This window comes from Crotalus tigris, unplaced genomic scaffold (genome assembly GCF_016545835.1).
Source record: "Crotalus tigris isolate CLP2741 ecotype Arizona unplaced genomic scaffold, ASM1654583v1 scf7180000017737.1785205, whole genome shotgun sequence".
Lineage (NCBI taxonomy): Eukaryota > Metazoa > Chordata > Lepidosauria > Squamata > Viperidae > Crotalus > Crotalus tigris.
Genome location: NW_024096603.1, coordinates 10,972 through 31,016, shown reverse-complemented (window position 1 = coordinate 31,016; position 20,045 = coordinate 10,972). Strand labels below are relative to the sequence as shown.

The following is a 20,045-nucleotide window of genomic DNA, read 5'->3' as shown; positions in this document are numbered from 1 at the left end:
GGACTAGTTCTGTGGAGAGAGGTTTTGCCACGGACCGGAGAATACATGATTTGTCTGCTGCCTGCATCCCATGGATGGGGCTTTGCTTGTTTGTGCGGACCGGTTGCTGGCATGCAGTGGCCTGGTACCGATCCAGGGACCGGGGGTTGGGGAATCCTGATGTAAAGAGATTTTCAGAGCAGGAGAGCCCTGAAAGCTACCTGGATGGGTGGACCTTCTACCTGGGAAAGTTTAAATTAAAAAGGAAGGAACCAGTTACAAAGATTTTTTTTTTAAAAAAAATAAATGCAAAAAGCTTACCAGGGCTTTGGAATGAAAATGTTTTTTTTTTTTTTTTAAAAAAAAAAACCAGACTAAACGGACATTTAAATTTGGAATATTGCTTTATTTAAAATATTTTTTTAAATAAACAGATGATATACAATATATCTCTGTGAAAAAGAAGGTTTAAATTTTTAAGGAAGCTGCTGGCTAACTGTGTTAAACAAAGAGATAAATAGAAATGAGATCAAATACCTTTATTATAGTCTTTAACCAGCTTTTACAATAAAAGGAGTACAGTTAAAAAAAGGGGGGGAAAATAATAGGACAATGATAAGTAGACAGAGAAGAGAAACGTGAAGCTAAGTACCAGTACTAAAAGGGACTAAAATATCATGGGCGGGAAAAAAAAGACCTCTCTTTTTATTTTTTACTTCCCTTTTATGGATTTCAATTTTGAAATAAAGATCGATGGTTATTATTAAAGGGAGTAAAAGTTACAGAAGGGAAAAGAAGTTTATTGATAATTCCAGAAGAATGTATTTGTTTACAACTGATGTTCACAGAAGAGGGTAATATTTTGTTGTCCAATGAGTTTAATATGTTTATAAAATTGAGATATACTGAAGTAAATACAATGGATGATAAAATAGCAAGTACCTTTGCAGAGTACTGACACTCTTATGAACTTTTTGTTGAAAGCAGAAAGAGCCAAAGTGATGATTTTTAGGCTAGATGATTATAAAGTATTGAATAAGGGAACAAAGGTATTATGGTTATGTTTAAGAGGAAGGAGAGACAATAATTTTTATTGTAACTACACAAAAAGTGTGTAACTCCCCCCAGTCATACGCATAAATTGTCCTCCCTAGCTGAATGCTGATAAATATATTTCAAAGATAATAACTCCTGTCCCTTTGCAAAACAGGTACACAATTTAGAAATTTCTACAAAACTGTTTACCCAACCCACTTTGCTTGACATAGTTTACAGGTAACAGATAAAACCAACAGCTAAATTAAACTTCAAAACCCTCTGTTAACAGTGTCTTTATTGTATTTCACTTACAGAAAGTACACCATGGCTTCTGGTCTACCATATGTCATTACAATCATTGTCTCTGGCCTGTCCATCAAATATCTTCTATTGGTCCTTAATAATAAGGGTTTTCTTTCTTAACACTTGGATTTTATTCCCAAAGTCATAAATCTGTGTTGTATATATTTCCACAGCATTTGTTCTATCAAAACATGTTCTGTAAATTGTAACATAACTGTTCTGTCCCAGCCTATGTGAGTCCTTGTTATGCTCACAAGGAGAAACCCCTCTTCCAAGAAAAAGGCAGGAACCGCAAGAAAAAAACAACTCCTTTTATTCTCACAGACCTGAGTCAATGTCTAAGGCAAACAAACACAGTCTACAGAAACTCGATCCTCAACACGAACAGTTGCCTTCGACAACCACCACCTCTCATACCTTCCCTTTTATAATTCAGCCAAGGCGTGGCTTCCTAATGCTTTCTCCTTTGCCTTGAAGCCACCCATTGCATTCCTCTGTCCTACTTGCTTCTCTTTCCTGCGTATTTGTGCATCCATGATTTGTCCCAACTGTTCTTCATCACTGTCCAACTCAGCTTCCCAGCAAGCTGTGTCTCAGCCTGAGCATGAGTAGAGGGGCCAAGCTCCTCATCCGACTGTATTGTATTGGAGCTCCTCAGGGCCCCTCCTCCTCATCTGATTCCTGAGACTCAGCTGGCGGATCTACTGGCTGGTGAGGAATCTAAACAATAACATCCCTTAACATTTGTTTTCTCATTGGGTATAATAAATCCATTCTCCTATTTCTCTTGATCTTTTTGAAAAACTCGAGTTCATTACAGCACTGTTATCTCGATGGATTTCTAAGAGTCACCCTCCACTGCACATCAAGAATATCCTGACAAAATGTTCTTTTGGTGTATTCCGGCATTCTATGGTGATAACTTCCTAGTTACTTAGTACCAAGTAACTAGGATAGGAGGCAAATGTTAGCACTTATAAACATTGCTAAGACCTCAGCTGTTGAATGCAGTTGCCCTTAGTCCAGTTTCATTATTTCCAAAGTTCAGTCATGCACACTAATTCTCATGATTTCTGAAGAGTAATAGTTCTAATAACTTAAAAAGCTCCCATATTGAGAAAGCTTGTATTATAAAACTATTTAAGCAAGAACTGGTTTGAATACTCTCTCTCTCTCTCTCTCTCTCTCTCTCTCTCTCTCTCACTCTCTCTCTCTCTCTCTCTCTCTCTCTCTCTCTCTCTCTCTCTCTCTCTCTCTCTCTCTCTCTCTCTCTCTCTCTCTCTCTCTCTCCCTCTCCCCCCTCCCTCCCCCCTCTCAAGTCAGTATAAATTCTACCAGTAAATGAGATTAAAATGAAATATTGGCATTCATTATTAGTGGGGAATAGATTGTCAATAACTCCTTTAACTATTATATAACCAAAGAACAGATTTTTCTTTTAGCATTCTGTTTAGTAGTATTGATCAGAGCTTTTCATTATTGCAATGTCAAAAGTATTTCACATCCTGGCCAATAGAAAACAATTTAAATGTACAAGAAACACTCATACTTGAATTTACATTAGTTACAAATTGACTGATGTTTTGTGTAGGTGTTCTATTCTTCACTATATAGTACAATAATTTCCCTAGCCATCTGCAGCCAGCATGCCTGCTCAGATTTCAATTAAATCCCACAGAAAGACATCATGCAGGAATTCTTCCCATGGGCTTTTTTCAGATATTAAGATCATAACATCATATAAATTAGGGGCTATTTAAGCAACTAGCATCCCTGGCAGATTGCTGTTCAACTTGCAATTGAACAGATCCAATGAAGGAGACTTCATAATTACTGTATCTCTAGGCACCAAGTCCCACTGTCAAAGTCATCTTACTTTAAGGAGGCTTTTCTTATCATTTGATCAGAATCAGAACTTGACTTTGTTCTAATGGGACACCCTGTTACAAATTTGAACTTTTTTTTTTATTTGCCCAGGTCTTCTCTTCTCATTCCCAGTTCCTTCAGTCTCGCTTCATAGCATATAAAGTCTAGCCCCAATTACTTTTGTTGCTTTTCTTTGAATCTGATTTAATTTCTTTGAATTCTTGTTAAAGCCTATTAAGTTAGGAACAGAGTAAAATCAGAAGCTGGTGGTGACCCTCTAGCTTATTCTCACAACATAGAATGTTGACATGAGTAACAGCACACACCCACTTTACAGTCTGTTTCTGTTGCTCCCCTCTGGGAGGAGATTTTGAAATATTTCTAGCAGGACTACCCAATTCTGTAACAGCTTTGTTCCCTATGTCATCTGTCTGGTAAACTCACAAGATTCGTTTTTCTCGCCATGGACATGTATATGTAATCTGAACTAGACTGTGTCGTTTCTCTGTATCATATAATATATGTGGGTAAATGCATAATTCTGTATTTATTTATTTATTTATTTTTGTCATATTTATGTAGTGTATATTGGAGATGGTGACCCTTTGAGAGCTGTATGGAACAAAATTTCATTTTAATGTATGTCAATTAGTGTACATTCAAAGTGACAATAAAGTTATTATTCTATTCTATTCTATTCTATTCTATTCTATTCTATTCTATTCTATTCTATTCTATTCTATTCTATTCTATTCTACTTACAGTAATTGAATTGACATATGCATTATATTTAGCCCCAAGCCAATGTTAAGGGAACACTGAAGCCCCATTGATTAATCCAGTGTTTCTCAACTATGGCAACTTTAAGATGGGTAGATTTCAACATGGCTGGATGAGAAATTCTGAGAGTTGAAGTCCACCCATCTTACAGTTGCCAAGGTTGAGAAATATTGAGCTAATCTGTTTTGTTTAATTAGTTTTCCAAGAAGAGGAGCACGAGAAAAAAAGCTGAAAAAGCAAAGCTTTCCATAGCTTTGGAAGAGCGTTCTTTCCCCAGAACTCTTTGCCAAGTCTTAGCAGCAGAGAAGACACTTTGCAAAGGTAGACTGCCTGCAGTGCGCTATGCCATGTCCATTACTGGCTAGGAAAAGGGCCAACAAAGCCTTGCCAATATACCTTACAAGAGATGTTACAAGAGCACCAAAGAAAGCATGGAGGGACATTTTATTCCCCCAATGGAAACTATTTGTTTATTTAACAATTTCATATAGTCACTTATGAATATAGTAAAATTACAGAAATCTAATACAAAAGAAAACTAAATTCAGCCTCCTAGAAATCACTTATCAACTTCTGATCCAGTTATTTTAGGTGCTGCCAGAACTATTGATAAGGAGATTTGAGACTGCTGGAACAACTCCTAGGAAAGAAAGGGCAAATCTGTGGCCCCAACCAACAATCAATAATGATGGGAACTGCAGTCTAACATTATCTAGACACCTATATTTTCCCCCTCCCTCCTTCAGGGCATAGTTCTGTCCTGCTAACATTTGGACTTATAGAATACCAGCTGAGCTTAGTGGAAGCTTGGAAGCTCAAATTTCCTTCTTCAGATGTTCACACTTTGGCCCAGTCCCATTTGCCCTGTCACCATCTATCTCCCAGCTACCTCATAACACTGTGTGTGTGTGAGAGAGGCAGGAATCACACAAGCAGTATGGCCTTAAAAGATAAAAATGCAACAAGCAAAATATTTTCAAAATTGCAGCCTTATAGGCTATGTACCGGTAGTATAGAGACAACTGATTTAATGATTTAACTCTTTCTTCCATTCTTGGGAGACAATGAAGGTGTAGCACCAAAACCCAAAAATCAACTGATATAGTATAGATTCCAGGCTACAACATTTTTATTTATTTATATAGAAACTAAAAGACTCCTTTAAGCAAATATTTATTCTTGCTTTAACGCTCAGGGTTTCTCTTTTTTTGAGGGGTGGTGGTGGTGGTATTGCAACTTTTTTTTAAAGTCTTCAGGGAGTCCATTCTTTTTTCCACTTCTGTCAAACTCATTCTGCTTTTTGTATTAAGTAGAGGAAAATCTTTTCTTCAAGCAGAATAGAACTGGAAGGGACCTTGGAGATCTTCTAGTCCAACCCCCTGCACAAGTAAGAGACCCTATACATTTCAGACAAGTGGCTGTTCAGTCTTTTCTTAAAAACCTCCAGTCATGAAGCACCCACAACTTCGAAAGGCAAGCTGTTCCATTGGTTAATTGTCCTCACTGTTAGGAAGTTTCTCCTTAATTCCAGGTTGCTTCTCTCATTGATTAGTTTCCATCTATTGTTTCTTGTCCTGCCCTCTGGTGCTTTGGAAAATAAATTGACTCCCTTTTTTTTGTGGCTGTCCCTCAAATACTGGAATACTGCTATCATGTCTCCCCTAGTCCATCTTTTCTCTAGATTAGCCATACCGGATTCCTGCAACCATTCTTCATGTTTTAGTCTTCAGGCATTTAATCATCTTAGTTGCTTCTCTTTGCACTTTTCCCAAAGTCTCAACATCTTTTTTGTTAATGCGATGACCAAAACTGAATGAAGTATTTCACTGTGGTCTTATAAAGAGGTACTAATACTTCACATGATTTGATTCTATGCCTCTGTTTATACAACCAAGGATGGTATTAGCTTTTTAAGCTGCTGCCACACATTGCTGTACTCCGAGTAGAGGGAAACACTTGGGTACCTTCATCTCTGTATATGGAACAAGGAGCATTTCTCCCTTGTGGGGATGTGTACTGCTTCCCTGAGCAGCAATGTGCAGCGCTGTGAATGTTTGGCAAGTAAGCACAACACAATAAGAAGTCAGGATTAACCCTGCCCCCACAAGATGCCTGATAGATTAAGGATACAGTAACATGCAAAGGTTAGGCTATTATTTCTGCCAATGTACAGAACGATAGACAACAACAACAACAACAACAACAATAAAGTTGTTGGAGGTCATCTAGTCCAACCCCCTACTCAGGCAGGAAACCCTATACCATTTCGGACAAATGGCTGTCCAGTCTCTTCTTAAAAACTTCCACTGTTGGAGCATTCACAGCTTCTGGAGGCAGGTTGTTCCACTGATTAATTGTTCTAACTGTCAGGAAATTTCTCCTTAGTTCTAGGTTGCTTCTCTCTTTGGTTAGTTTCCATCTGTTGCTTCTTGTCCTGCTTTCAGGTGCTTTGGAGAATAGCTTGACTCCGCCTTCTTTGTGGCAACCCCTAAGATATTGGAACACTGCTATCTTGTCACCCCTCATCCTTCTCTTCATTAAACTAAACATACTCAATTCCAGCAACTGTTTCTTATATGTTTTAGTCTCCAGTCCCCCAATCATCTTTGTTGTTCTTCTCTGTACTCCTTCTAGAGTCTCAACATCTTTTTTACATCGTGGTGACCAAAACTGGATGCAGTATTCCAAGTGTGGCCTTAGCAAGGCATTGTAAAGTAATATTCATGTGATCTTGATTCTATCCCTCTGTATCCAAACTTCTGTTCCTATCATACAGATGTCATGTCATGTCCAAATTTGTACTATGTAGATATCATACCAGCTTCTATTTCTTTACAGCTTAATTGAAGTAAACGATTTGACCAGGGATGCTTAGTGGTTTGCACACACATGCAGTCCTTGCACATGAACTGTCTATTCAGCGCTTCCTGTGGGCAGAACACTATTTCATTCATTATAATATTAGGTCTGGCTTGTATCCAATTACCTTTACATAGACTTGGAGTTGTCAATGGGATTCAACTAGAAGAACCAGAAACATTGGTTTCAGAGTTCTGAATAGGCAGGAACATGGGTTTGTACAACCTTATTGATAGATATGTTTATGATTTCCCCTTTTATTTTTTGAGGCATTAAAGCCATTAGCAATCTAGCTTGAGACACTTCACTGAGGAGTTTGGCAATGGATCAAATGCTCTTTGTTTCTGTTATAATGGTACTAAATCAGCACTAAGCAGAGTTAATTATAGAAAATGTCTATGAGGATAAATGTCACTGGCGGAAACAGCTGGTATATCTACCTCTCATTCCTGTTCCCCTTCTAATAAAACTCTACAGCAGTTCTCTTCCTTTCTTTTTTATATCATTCTTTTTCCCAATTTTTGATCTTCATCAATAGTTTATGTTTCAGTAGTTTACGGTAACACTGAAGAAGCTTTCTTCCTTTTTGGAAAACAATTCAGGTGTGTAGACAAGTTGAACAAGATACACCAAGACTTTATGAAAACATAATTCAGAGCAAATTTTTCTCATTATTCAACAGGGTCATTTTCTTTTATTAAAAATTAAGCTGAGAGGACTGAAAAGAATAATAAAACGTTTAAAAGTTTTTAAGAAGAGATTGGACAACCATTTGTCTGAAATGGTATAGGGTTTCCTGCCTAAGCAGGGGGTTGGACTAAAAGAGCTCTAAGGTCCCTTATAACTCTTCTATTCTATTCTATTCTATTCTATTCTATTCTATTCTATTCTATTCTATTCTATTCTATTCTATTCTATTCTATTCCATTCCATTCCATTCCATTCCATTCCATTCCATTCCATTCAAATATAAAAGTGAATGATCTTGCACCAAGTAGAAGGAAGTTGAATTAACAAGTGAATTAAAAAAAATCTCACAATACTATCTCCTTTTGTTAAAACATTTAAGCAGCATTAAGTGTAGAAACAAATTAAAATGTCTAGGACAACAATGTTTTTGTGCAGCTCTAAAACATTCCACAATGAAAAGAAAAATAGGTAAGAAAGAGCTAGACATTATTTTAATTTTGAAAAACTACTGCTGTTCAGAATCATGAGAATTAGTGGTGGTATAAATCAAGTAATAGTAAAACACAAAACACATCTGACATGGGAAATGGGAAAGGCTCCAGCTCTTTGAAAACCCAGGGAAGACAAAGGCTGATCAAGTGATGTAGCAGACAATTAAGGAACAGGTAACTTGGGAATAAACACTTCTTCATAAATTCAGTCATATTTGATTTCTTTTTGGGGGATAGCTTAATGCCAAGTAAGGAAGAAGCCCCAATCTAAGAAGGCTAAATTGAAGATCTAGGGAAAATGCCATTCTCTAAGAACTATGGGAAGCTAGATGCAGAATTAGAATCCTCAGTTCCTTTACTTTAAAATGAGCAAAGCTATAGTGTCTCTGCTAATCTGTGGTTGCCTTTGTTTTATTTTGATATCCTATGTTCTACCTGTGTATTCCTGGCTGGAATCAACTGAGAGTATCCTTTTAGAGTTAGTTGTACAATAACTCTTTTTGGTTTTGTTTCCTTGTCTTTTACTACCTTATATCTCTAATTTTGATATACATAATGACAGGCTTGACAGGCTATCATTGAATCAGCCCATTTCTCCTGTGAATACTTTTAACTTTAAGCATATTTTTATTTATTCAGTAGATTTATATTTACAAATCATATATGTGACTGTGGGTGGCTCATTATATCAAAAATAATAAAAAGGTACAAAAATATAAAACCCATAGCAGCTAGTAAAAACTACAAAGCCACAATCCAACACTTAACATAAGCAAACAAGAGTCTCATTTTATGGGCCTTGCCGAAGGCCAACACAGGGTCCAGATCACCACAACTCTGTACTTGTAGGTATAAATGCACATTCACTGGTGAAGTGCCATCAAGCCAGTGGTGATTCCTAGCAACCACATTGTTTCTTCCCAGGGCACATTCATTACACATAGGAAATTATGTAGCCTTGGACATGAATCCTACTGAAGTTCAACCAAGTGTAGCTAAATTTTCACTCCCCGTTTTGCCTGCCAACATGGAGATGGTTGATTAAGAAGAGACCAGAATATCACAATTCCATTTATAGAAAATCCTAGATTTACAACCACAATTGGGGCCAAGATTTCTCTTGTTAAAGCAAAGTGGTTGTTAAGTGAATCACATATGACTTTATAACCTTTTCTGCCATGGTCGTTAAGCAAAGCCAGCTTCCTCCACTGACTCTGCTGGTTAAAAGCCAGCATTCACATGACCCCAGGACATTGCAATACTGTTATAAATCCATGCTGCTTGCCAAGTACCCAAATTCTGATCATGTGGGGATGCTGTGATGGTTGTTAAGTGCAAGGAAGAGTTGTAAAGTCACTTTTTTAGTGCTGTTCTAACTTCAAATGATTTCTAAAAGAATGGTTGTAAGTTGAGGACTACCTATACAACAATACATAAGGTACTGTACCTTTTAGAGATTAAAAGGTTGGACTAGGATTGACAAAATCCATGTTCCACATTCTAAGTAAGGATCTCACTGAAGGATTTAGTCTTGCTTTATCTCCTAGCACAATTCATATCATAGATGGGGAAGACCTGAGTGGAGAGGCTGCTATGTTTCCTAATGCCTGAATGGGAAAAGGGTGAGGTGTTTTTCTGAAAGACCTCAGTTTATAAATAAAAAACAACCTTTTCAGGTAAAGTAATTCTTAGCCATTTAGAGCAGGGTTCTTCAAACTTGGCCCTTTTATGACTTGTGGACTTCAACTTCCAGAATTCCTCAGCCAGCAATGCTGGCTGCGGAATTCTGGAAGTTGAAGTCCACAAGTCATAAAAGGGCCAAGTTTGAAGAACCCTGATTTAGAGCTTCATGAATCCTAATTACTGAATTCTGGTCTGAAATATGAATGTTCTGAATATTCATCTAGAAACTGAATGTTCTCTATAACAGGTTTCATTCTGAAACAACTGAAGTTTCTAAACAAAAGGCAACCCCAGATACAATTGATTGCAGTTCAGTTGTAAGCAAGAAATATAACAAATTCATATTAAATAGACTAGACACCTGTGCCACTTCTAAGAATGGTCAGTGGCATTTAATTAGCTGAAATCTTTCTTTATTGAGGAAAATGCTTTAAGTATGAGCTCAGAAGAATAATTTACATCTACTCTAGGAAGGTGAGATCCTGCCATAAAATGATATACAATAAATAAGGATTTGTCATGGCAATAAATCTGTCACACCCCTGGACAAGGTAATTCAAAAAGCTGTGATTATATGTCAAGTATGGACATTATAAATTATATAGAGTTGCTAATGGCAGGTGGCATGTTCAGCATTAATTTACGGGAGAGAACGATCCAGTAAGAAATGAAATCAGAAACTAAGAACGCAATTATACCATATAATCTCTTCATTATACTAGAGCAACATTACAGTTTTAAAACTGTAATAAAATTGGCTTATAAATACTTTTTCCAATCATAATAATCACTGTATACACAATACATGTCAAATGTCTAAAAATACACATTTTCATAAAAGCTACACCTGGAGCATTCATTCACTTTTAGATCAAGAGTTTTCAAAGGCAGTCTTTCATGCTTATTAGTTGTAATGTAGGTCTCTTTACAATTCTTAAAACTATTTAATAGATAGTCTCTCAGTAGAGTGATAGAAATTGCCTGCCTGGATTCATTCACAATTCACAGAATATCTAAAACAGCTTTTGACGTTGAATTGCTGTTAGTTGTGGTTAGCAACCCATAGATGATTTCTCTAGCAAGGAATACATCATCTCTGTAAGTTTCTGGGAGTATTCCATGTCAGTAAAAAATCTGAGACATATACCAATAATTCTAGAAACAACTGACTTTCTCAACCCCAATGTAAGAACACCTAAAAAGGTATAAATTACACCAATGTCTGCATTGTACAATTGTTATATTTGACACATTTTCTACTTTTATGTTACCAAAGTAACTATTGGATGTAGTGACTGTTTTGTGTTAAAGTGTCGGGGGACAAGAATTTAATTGTTTTCCCTTGAATGATTCCACAAGGCCAAATTACTAAAATCTGCTATTAATAATGGAGACAGAAACATATAAATGCATTGTAGGTCTTTTACATTTTCCTTTGAGTACATTATAGCAGTTCTTAATAATCAGTCATTCCTTGCCAGGATCACATCCTTAAACAATATTCCCAAAACTAAAGTGCACACCTATTTGGAAGTGTGCCTTATTGAATTCAATGGACTAGGCGCTAAACCATCAAAGGGCTGCTCCATTAGTTATGAAAAATGTAAAACAACCAACTTTATACAAAACTATGGGCCTTTTATACCAAATTAATAACAAGGTCGAATCATTCACTAAGCAAGCAAGCCAAAGAGAAAAAAAATGTGAACCTTTCTTAGTTACATTTAATATTCATTGCAGTATAAACATTTTCCTACTATTCAGGAAATGCATGGACACACATGTCTACAGACCTCATTTCTAAAGTGTGATCTATTTCAGAATTTTAAATATAACAGCTTCCCTAACTTGAGGCTGTCTAAGCATTTTGCTGTCATATTGGAGAGGATTATTACTTCCCCAAGTTGGGGATACAGTTGTCAAGTAATATAAACTCCCAAAGAAGATAATGATATAGATGATTATACATAGATATAGAATATATAGATGTAGATAGATTCTAGAGACAGAGACATTCACCTTCTGGCTGATAACACATGCAGTGAATGAGTCTCTGTACCACTTCTAGCTAATTAATCCTACTATGTTTAGACTGCCCAAATCCAAAGGATCTTTAAAGAAAATTCTAATTGTTATCTGGTTGTCATCCAGGTTTTTGCAGGCCAGGTATAATACACCTAATATCAAAAAGTTGTATGATAGGAGCCTCAGGGGATACTAATAAAATTTATTGCATTAAAATGGTAGTTTCTCATCTCACCAATTGGAAACTCTGAAGAAGAATCTCCTATTTTAATTGATCTGTTTTTTAATGGTACAGGACTGCATTTTACATCTACTTTTTATTGACACCTATGCTAACTAAAAGAGAATACATTTTAGGAAAAATAGAAAGAATCCTCTCTCTGAACTATTTAAAAAATATATGGTAATTTGTAATATTTACACTGCATGCTTTTATTGCAACAAAACAATAGAGAAAATCACTGTCATATCCATTTCATAGATAGGCAACCATGAGAAAAAAAAATAGATGGTCATTCACTTAAGGATACAGTATGAGATAACTTTATGGCAAAGTTAGGCTTTTGGCACTTGACTTCCAAGTGATTGCCAAGGTGGCAATCTTGAAAAGGTAACTTCATACTCACAGAGTATGAACAGCAAACAGGGTGAATTAGAAATTCAGGTTAATGAGGGCAGATATGATATTGTTGCCATTACGGAAATATGGTGGGATGAAACCCACAAATGGAACACACAACTAGAGGGATTTAAATTATTTAAAAGAAACAGACCAAATAAAAGAGGAGGTGGAGTTTCTCTCTATATAAGAAATAACTACATCTCTACAGAAATAGAGCACAACAATGATGAAAACTGTCCTGAATGCATATGGGTCAATATAAAAAAAAAGGGGGGGGAAACAACATCGCCATAGGTGTATACTATAGGCCACCCAACCAAACACAGGAAATAGATGAACTGTTTGCTAGTCAGCTAACTAAGGTATGTAGGAAGCACATCACAATAGTAATGGGGGACTTTAACTACCCTGACATCAACAAACTCTGCACCAAGTGGAAGATCAAACAGATTCCTGACAAACCTAGCAGACAACTTTGTCTTCCAAAAAGTAGAGAAGGAACTAGGGGATTAGCCATTTTAGATCTAATTCTCACTAACAGAGATGAAATGATAGAAGGTGTTGAAGCCATAGGAACCTTGGGAGGAAGTGATCATGCAATATTGGAATTCAACATTATGGAAGCACAAGCAATAGAACACAGTCAAACTAGAGTCTTGGACTTCAAGAGAGCTAATTTCAATAAACTTAGAGAGGGTTTGGGAAGGATTCCATGGATGAGAATCCTCCAGGGGAAAACAACTCAAGAGGCTTGGGAAATTTTGAAAAGTGAGATAATAAAAGCACAGTCTAGCACAATACCAACAAAGAGGAAAAATAACAACTCTCAAAAGAAACCAGCATGGCTGCATAAAGAACTCTCTGACAAATTGAAAGATCAAAAGGACAAGTATAGAAAGTGGAAAGAGGGACACATAACTAAGTCAGAATATCAGCAAATAGCCCGAGCCTGCAAAGATGAAGTGAGGAAAGCTAAGGCTCAAAATGAACTAAGGCTTGCGACCAAAGTCAAAAATAACAAAAAAAGCTTCTTTCAACATGTTAAAAACAAGAAAAAAGTGAAGGAAACGATTGGTCCATTAGTGGGTGAAAGTGGCAAGGTGACAAGCAACAGGGAGAAAGCAGAATTATTTAACTCGTTTTTCGCATCTGTCTTCACACAAAGGGAAAAAACAGACCAACCTATCAAAAATAGTGCCATAAAAAACCAAATAGAAATACAAGTTAAGATAGGCAAGAAAATGGTAAGTGAGCACCTGTCCAGCCTAGACAAGTTCAAATGACCAGGACCAGATGTTTGTGGCCTGTGCTCTTCAACATCTTCATCAATGATCCACATGAGGAGATAGAAGGTGAGATCATCATATTTTCAAATAAGTTGTGGGGAACTGCTAACACTTTGGAGGATAGACTCAAGGACTCAAAAGGATCTTGACAGACTTGAGCATTGGGCCATAGCTAACAAGATGCAGTTCAGTGATGAGAAAAAGAAGGTCCTGCACTTAGGCAGGAAAAATCAAATGCACGGATAATAGAATAACTGGTACCTGAATCAACAATAGTAACTGTGAGAGGGATCTAGGTTTTTTAGTGGACTATTACTTAAGTATGAACAGCAGTGTGCTGCAGCTACTAAGAAAGCCAACACAGTCCTAGGCTGTATCAACATAGGTACAGCATCAAAATCACGAGAACTGATAGTACCACTTTATACCACTTTATACTGCACCAATGAGGACACATTTGGAATATTGAATCCAATTTTGGTTACCACAATAGAAAAAAAGATGCTGAGACCCTAGAAAAAATGCAAAGAAGATCAAATATGATAAGGGATCTGCAGAATAAATCATTCAAGGAATGGTTAAGGGAATTAGGTATGTCTAGCCTAACCAAGAGAAGAGTTAGGGGTGGCATGATGGCTGTCTTCTGATACATGAGGGGCTGCCACAGAAAGGTGGGGATCAACTTATTCTTGTCCTATCCTCTCCTGAGGATAGGACAAGAAGCAATGGGTGGAAGCTTATTAAAGAGAGATCCAACCTAGAACTAAGGAGAAAATTCCAGTGAGAACAATTAACCAATGGAACAGTTTGCTTCCCAGTGATCTGGATGCAGTATTGCTGGAGGTTTTCAAGAAAAGATTGATGGGATGTAGTTCCCATCTTCAAAAAAGGGGGAAAAAAGGACCCAGGAAATTACAGACCTATCAGCCTGACCTCAATATCTGGGAAGATTCTGGAAAAGATAATCAAACAATGAATCAGCAAACACCTATAGGCAAATAAAGTCATTACTAAAAGCCAACACGGGTTTGTCAAAAACAGATCATGCCAGACAAATCTTATTGCATTCTTTGACCAAGTGACAAAATTAGTGGACCAGAGGAATGCGGTGGATATAATTTACTTGGACTTCAGTAAGGCATTTGACAAAGTCGATCACAGCCTACTATTTGATAAGATAGAAAAATGCGGGTTAGACAGCATCACCACCAGATGGATCTGTAGCTGTCTGACCGGCCGTACTCAGCATGTGGTCCTCAATGAAACCACATCTACATAGAGGGAAGTGTGTAGTAGGATGCCCCAGGGCTCTGTTCTGGGCCTAGTGCTCTTCAACATCTTCATCAACGATCTGGATGAGGGGATAGATGGGGAACTCATCAAATTTGCAGATGACACCAAGCTGGCAGGAATAGCCAACACTCCAGAAGCCAGGCTTAGGATACAGGAGGATCTGGACAGACTTGAACACTGGGCGCTATCTAACAAAATAAAATTCAATGGTGAAAAAAGTAAGGTTCTACATTTAGGCAAGAAAAACCAAATGCACAGGTATAGTATAGGGGGTACCTTGCTCAATAGTAGTAACTGGGGGAGGGATTTCGGAGTCCTAGTGGACAATCATTTAAATATGAGCCAGCAGTGTGCTGCAGCTGCCAAAAAAGCCAACACAGTGCTAGGCTGCATTAACAGAGGGATAGAATCAAGATCACGTGAAATATTAGTATCACTTTACAATGCCTTGGTAAGGCCACACTTGGAATACTGCATCCAGTTTTGGTCACCACGATGTAAAAAAGATGTTGAGACTCTAGAAAGAGTACAGAGAGGAGCAACAAAGATGATTAGGGGACTGGAGGCTAAAACATATAAGGAACGATTGCTGGAATTGGGTATGTCTAGTTTAACAAAGAGAAGGACAAGGGGGGACATGATAGCAGTGTTCCAATATCTCAGGGGCTGCCACAAAGAACAGGGAGTCAAGCTATTTTCCAAAGCACCTGAAGGCAGGACAAGAAGCAATGGGTGGAAACTAACCAAAGAGAGAAGCAACCTAGAACTAAGGAGAAACTTCCTGACAGTTAGAACAATTAACCAGTGGAACAACCTGCCTCCAGAAGCGGTGAATGCTCCAACACTGGAAGTTTTTAAGAAGAAACTGGACAGCCATTTGTCCGAAATGGTATAGGGTTACCTGCCTGAACAGGGGGTTGGACTTGATGACCTCCAAGGTCCCTTCCAACTTTACTACTACTACTACTACTACTACTACTACTACTACTACTACTACTATTATTATTATTATTATTATTATTATTATTATTATTATTAAAGCCTATGTAAGATTTTAGACAATGAGATAGTTGGGTGAAGTATTCTCTTGCATTATGTAAAGCATCAGAAAATGAAAAATTGTATTGTCTACTACTCTATGCTGTGAGAGGCAGCATCCTTCAAGATTGTTAAAAAGAAGTATTTCCCCAATCCTATTGATCAAAATTGTTTCATGTGAAATTTATAAGGAATAAAGCTAGGATTATCAACTTGTTAAATAAGATACAGCTGAGCACACAAAATTCTATATAATGTAGCTAAGACACATCTTCATGTGCTTTAATCTAAAGCTTTCCTCTCCTGAAGCTGCAAAAGTTTAGTATTATATATGAATTCTTTTCTATCCATCACTGCTGAAACTTTGGTTCTGTAACTGGAACAAGTAAATATGATCTGCAATAAAACACTACAGTAAATAGTAGGCATTTGGAGTGCCAGTTGGACATGCCTATTCCCAGAAAATTCCATTAATTTCAAACTTAAATTTTTATTTACTTTTCTCGCTTTCTCTCTCCCAGTCTCAGTCACCAATATTCTTTGATTGCTGCATGCTCAGTTATCATTGGACTCTTAGGGGATATCTAATTTTCTCCTGTTCAGATTTGATACCTGATGAGTTCCTTTTTACAGGACAAAAAGTTAGAACATCAAATGTTCATCCTGTAACAATGGCGGTTCCCCTTCATTAGACAAGAAAAATTTATTCATGCAGAATAGCAGAAAAATCTTACCAAGTTATAAAATCAGGTTGCTACTATAAGCACACTTATTAAAGAAGATGTCATAATTCAGTATTGAAAGGCTTACTTCTGAGTTGCTTTGCCATAATGAAAATATAAGATTCTTCATTTTCAATTTATTCTGGCAACCAAAGAATCATACAGGTATACTTAATAATTATACAATAGCCTCCTATACTTACCATCCTGTATAATTTATCTTCTAGGTCTTGATTAATTCTTTGTAAGGCTAGGTAATTGTTTTGTATCCTAAAATAAAGAAGAAATAATGTAATTAACATATATTTGCACTTACATATATTTGCACTTTTAAAATTTGTTTTGCACGAGCAGTTGCAACTTAGTTCCTATTTCCTTATATGTGAGATAGGTATTTTATCTGTAATAAATCTGAAAAGCAAGATGATGAAATGTCCTAGCTAAAACCCGAAAGACACAGAATCAAATTTCCACTCAAATACAGAGATTTCATTGGCCAATCTTGGGCTGAACACTATCTTTTGAGTTTGGATCTACCTCACAGGATAGCTGTAAGAGAAAAAGAGAAAAGGAAGAGAGAAACATATATATTATTTAATTCCTGAGAGCAAAGTTAAAAACAAAACTGGAAACAATAGGAACCTGACCGAACAACTGTGGAAATCCCTTAGCAAATGGGCTGAAAAACATGAGATATTTCACCTTTCAGCCCTCATTGGATTTTAAGTGTGGCCTCTGCTCACAAGGAAGCAAGAAGGACATGGATTTTAATAAGATCTTTAATATTCGTCTGGGATTAATACCTGAGGAACCAGCTCACCCTGCTGGAGGTAGCCCGTTCTGCTGATGCCAGTAGAAGGGGCATATTGCGGATTCCATCAGCCATGGACTTTTGGTTCCTGCCCTCTGGAGCATCATTCCCTGGAGGTGAGAATCTCATCCACCCTTTTGACCTTCTGGAAAGTCTTGAAGAAATGGCTCTGCCATCTACCCTGGGACCCCAATGGGGGTCTGATAGTTTGGAAGTGGCTCATGGAATAGATAACCCGCCCTCCTCCCAGTGCACACTTTGTTCCTTTCCTCTCCATCCTGGTTAGTTTTATTTTAGTTGAATTTTAAATTTATGATCCCTATTTATTATTTTAATGTTTTATAATGCATTTTAATTGAATGTCTGTAAGCCATCTAGAGTTACCTCTAATGAGATGGTCAGCATAAAGTATAATTAATTAAATAAATAAAACCAGCGAAGTTGCTGCTAGAACTGGAAGTATATTCCACTGAATGCAATGAGACTTTGTAGGAGAAGGAGAGACGGAACCTAGGGGCAGAACCAAAAGAGGAATCAGCCTAAAGTCTCTATGTAACCACAAATGGACTAAGTCCATCCCCTCTTCAATTCCATTGACCCTTATCTAATGTCAAAATACTGCTAACCATTAGTTGAGTAGCTTGCTGTGCACAGGCATGTTTAGTAATAAATCAGCTTAATTGGAACTTCATGTGTGGTCCTGATCTTTAGCACCGGACAGTCTCATTCTTTTACACACACAAGGTACATACAACCTTGTTGTTAATCTGAAACAAATAATTGAAGCATTATACTTACTTCTTATTTCTGATATTCAATCATTCATTCTTTTTGGCAAATGGTGAAAAAATGACGATCTTTAATTGTTTATTGAAAGAATAATAAGAATAGGACCAGATGACAGATCTTTTAGTCCTGCATTTAGTTCTATTAGTGATCAACGAGTAACCCACAAACTAGAATGGAAAATATTTCCTTTTATCTATTTAGAATCCCTTATTGATTAGCTTTGTGCAACGAATCTAAGATCCATCATTATTAGAGATAAGAGAGAGAAAAAATAATCCCTATTTAATTTCTCTACCTCATGAATAATTTTATATATCTTGAGCATATATCACCTTACTTGTGTCACTTCCCTACAACTTTAAACACCTCGTAAGGGAAATGTTCCAATCCTTTGATTATTTTATTAGGTCAGTGCTGAGATTTAATTAATGCCAACATTGAACTTCCTTTCTAATTTTTAATGAGTATCAACATTCTTCACATGTCTGATATTTCGCAAAAATAGTATGTGCAATTTATTTTCTGTAATGTCAATGAATTCAGACACAAACCGTCTCAGCTTTTCGGTCACTTTTTCTAGTTCTTCCTGAGCGCGTCTCAGTTCTACTTCAAGATATTGACGGGTAGAATCAAATTCAGTTTCAAGCATTTCCAGTTTGTGAGTTGTGTACGAAAGACGCTTACAGAGTTCCCCCTTCTGTTCCTGTAGCGTGCTAGAAAGACACAGAGTGCAACAGATTAACAATTCTGTATAGACAGTCTAGTGACAGATATGGTCACATGAATTATACAATTTACATAATGTAACAAATATTAGAATTTTACGATTATTCTTTGGTGTTGAATTATAGCTCTTATCCTCTGGAGCAAAATTTCAGAAAGTGAAAATCATTACCAATATTTTAGTTTACTATGACTACCTACAGTATAATTCTCTAGTATGTGGGCATTAGATTTCTAGTGAATTAACCTTTTATTTGAGAATTAGTAATTGGAGATACAAATATATGGAACTAAGATCTTTTGCATAAATCAAACAAACATTATGGGGCCAAGTAAAAGTTCCTGCTAGGGATTCAGAGTTTAAGATTCCAAAGTGGATCCCACCCATTGGATGCCTATTGGATATGTGGGACTGAAATACCTATAGTCTACTGTTAATACTGGTTGTTCTGTTTTGTTGCTTGGTCACTATTTTATGTTTTGTATTCTATATTTATATATTGTAGATGTTTAATGTTACACAGTTTTGGAATTTGTTGATTTCCTGTTTGCCTTTATTTCATATGCCATCTCGAGTCATACTGAGTTTGATGGCCTTATAAATCTTGTAAACAAATAAATAGTGGTTCCATGCTACCTAGGATTTCTAGGAATAACAGAAAGTGGGAAAAACTATTTAGTTTTGGGACATTCTTTATTTCCTACACTGTTATAGAGAATCATCCAATCTCTCTTTTTAACTTCCCCACTTTATTATTTAGGTGTGGGAAAAGAAAAATTAAAAAAAATGTCTCACTTTTATATATGGTACAGGTAGTCCTCAACATACAACTACAATTGAGCCCAAAATTTCTGCTGCTAAGGAAGACAATTGTTAAGTCATTTTACAACTTTTTTTACATAGCTGTTAAGTGAATTAATGTAGTTGTTAAGTTACTAAAAGGGTTGCTACATGAATCTGGCATTCCCAATGACTTTGCTTGTCAGAAAGTTGCAAAAGTGATCACTTTGCAACTTTCTGGGACATTGCAACCATCATAAATATGA

At 36.7% G+C, this 20,045-nt stretch overlaps 1 protein-coding gene across 1 annotated transcript in view; it reads right to left on the bottom strand.

The window, feature by feature from the left end:
• BEGAIN (brain enriched guanylate kinase associated) overlaps positions 1 to 19,120 on the bottom strand; it is a 67,798-nt gene extending 48,678 nt beyond the window's left edge. Inside the window, exons 1-2 of the mRNA XM_039339669.1 lie at positions 18,827 to 19,120; positions 16,879 to 16,945 (exon numbers count right to left, since the gene is read on the bottom strand). Coding sequence (XP_039195603.1) covers positions 16,879 to 16,945; positions 18,827 to 18,924 — 165 coding nt within the window. The 5' untranslated portion in view covers positions 18,925 to 19,120. The remainder of the gene's footprint in view (positions 1 to 16,878; positions 16,946 to 18,826) is intronic.
• Between the last annotated feature and the right edge of the window lie 925 nt (positions 19,121 to 20,045).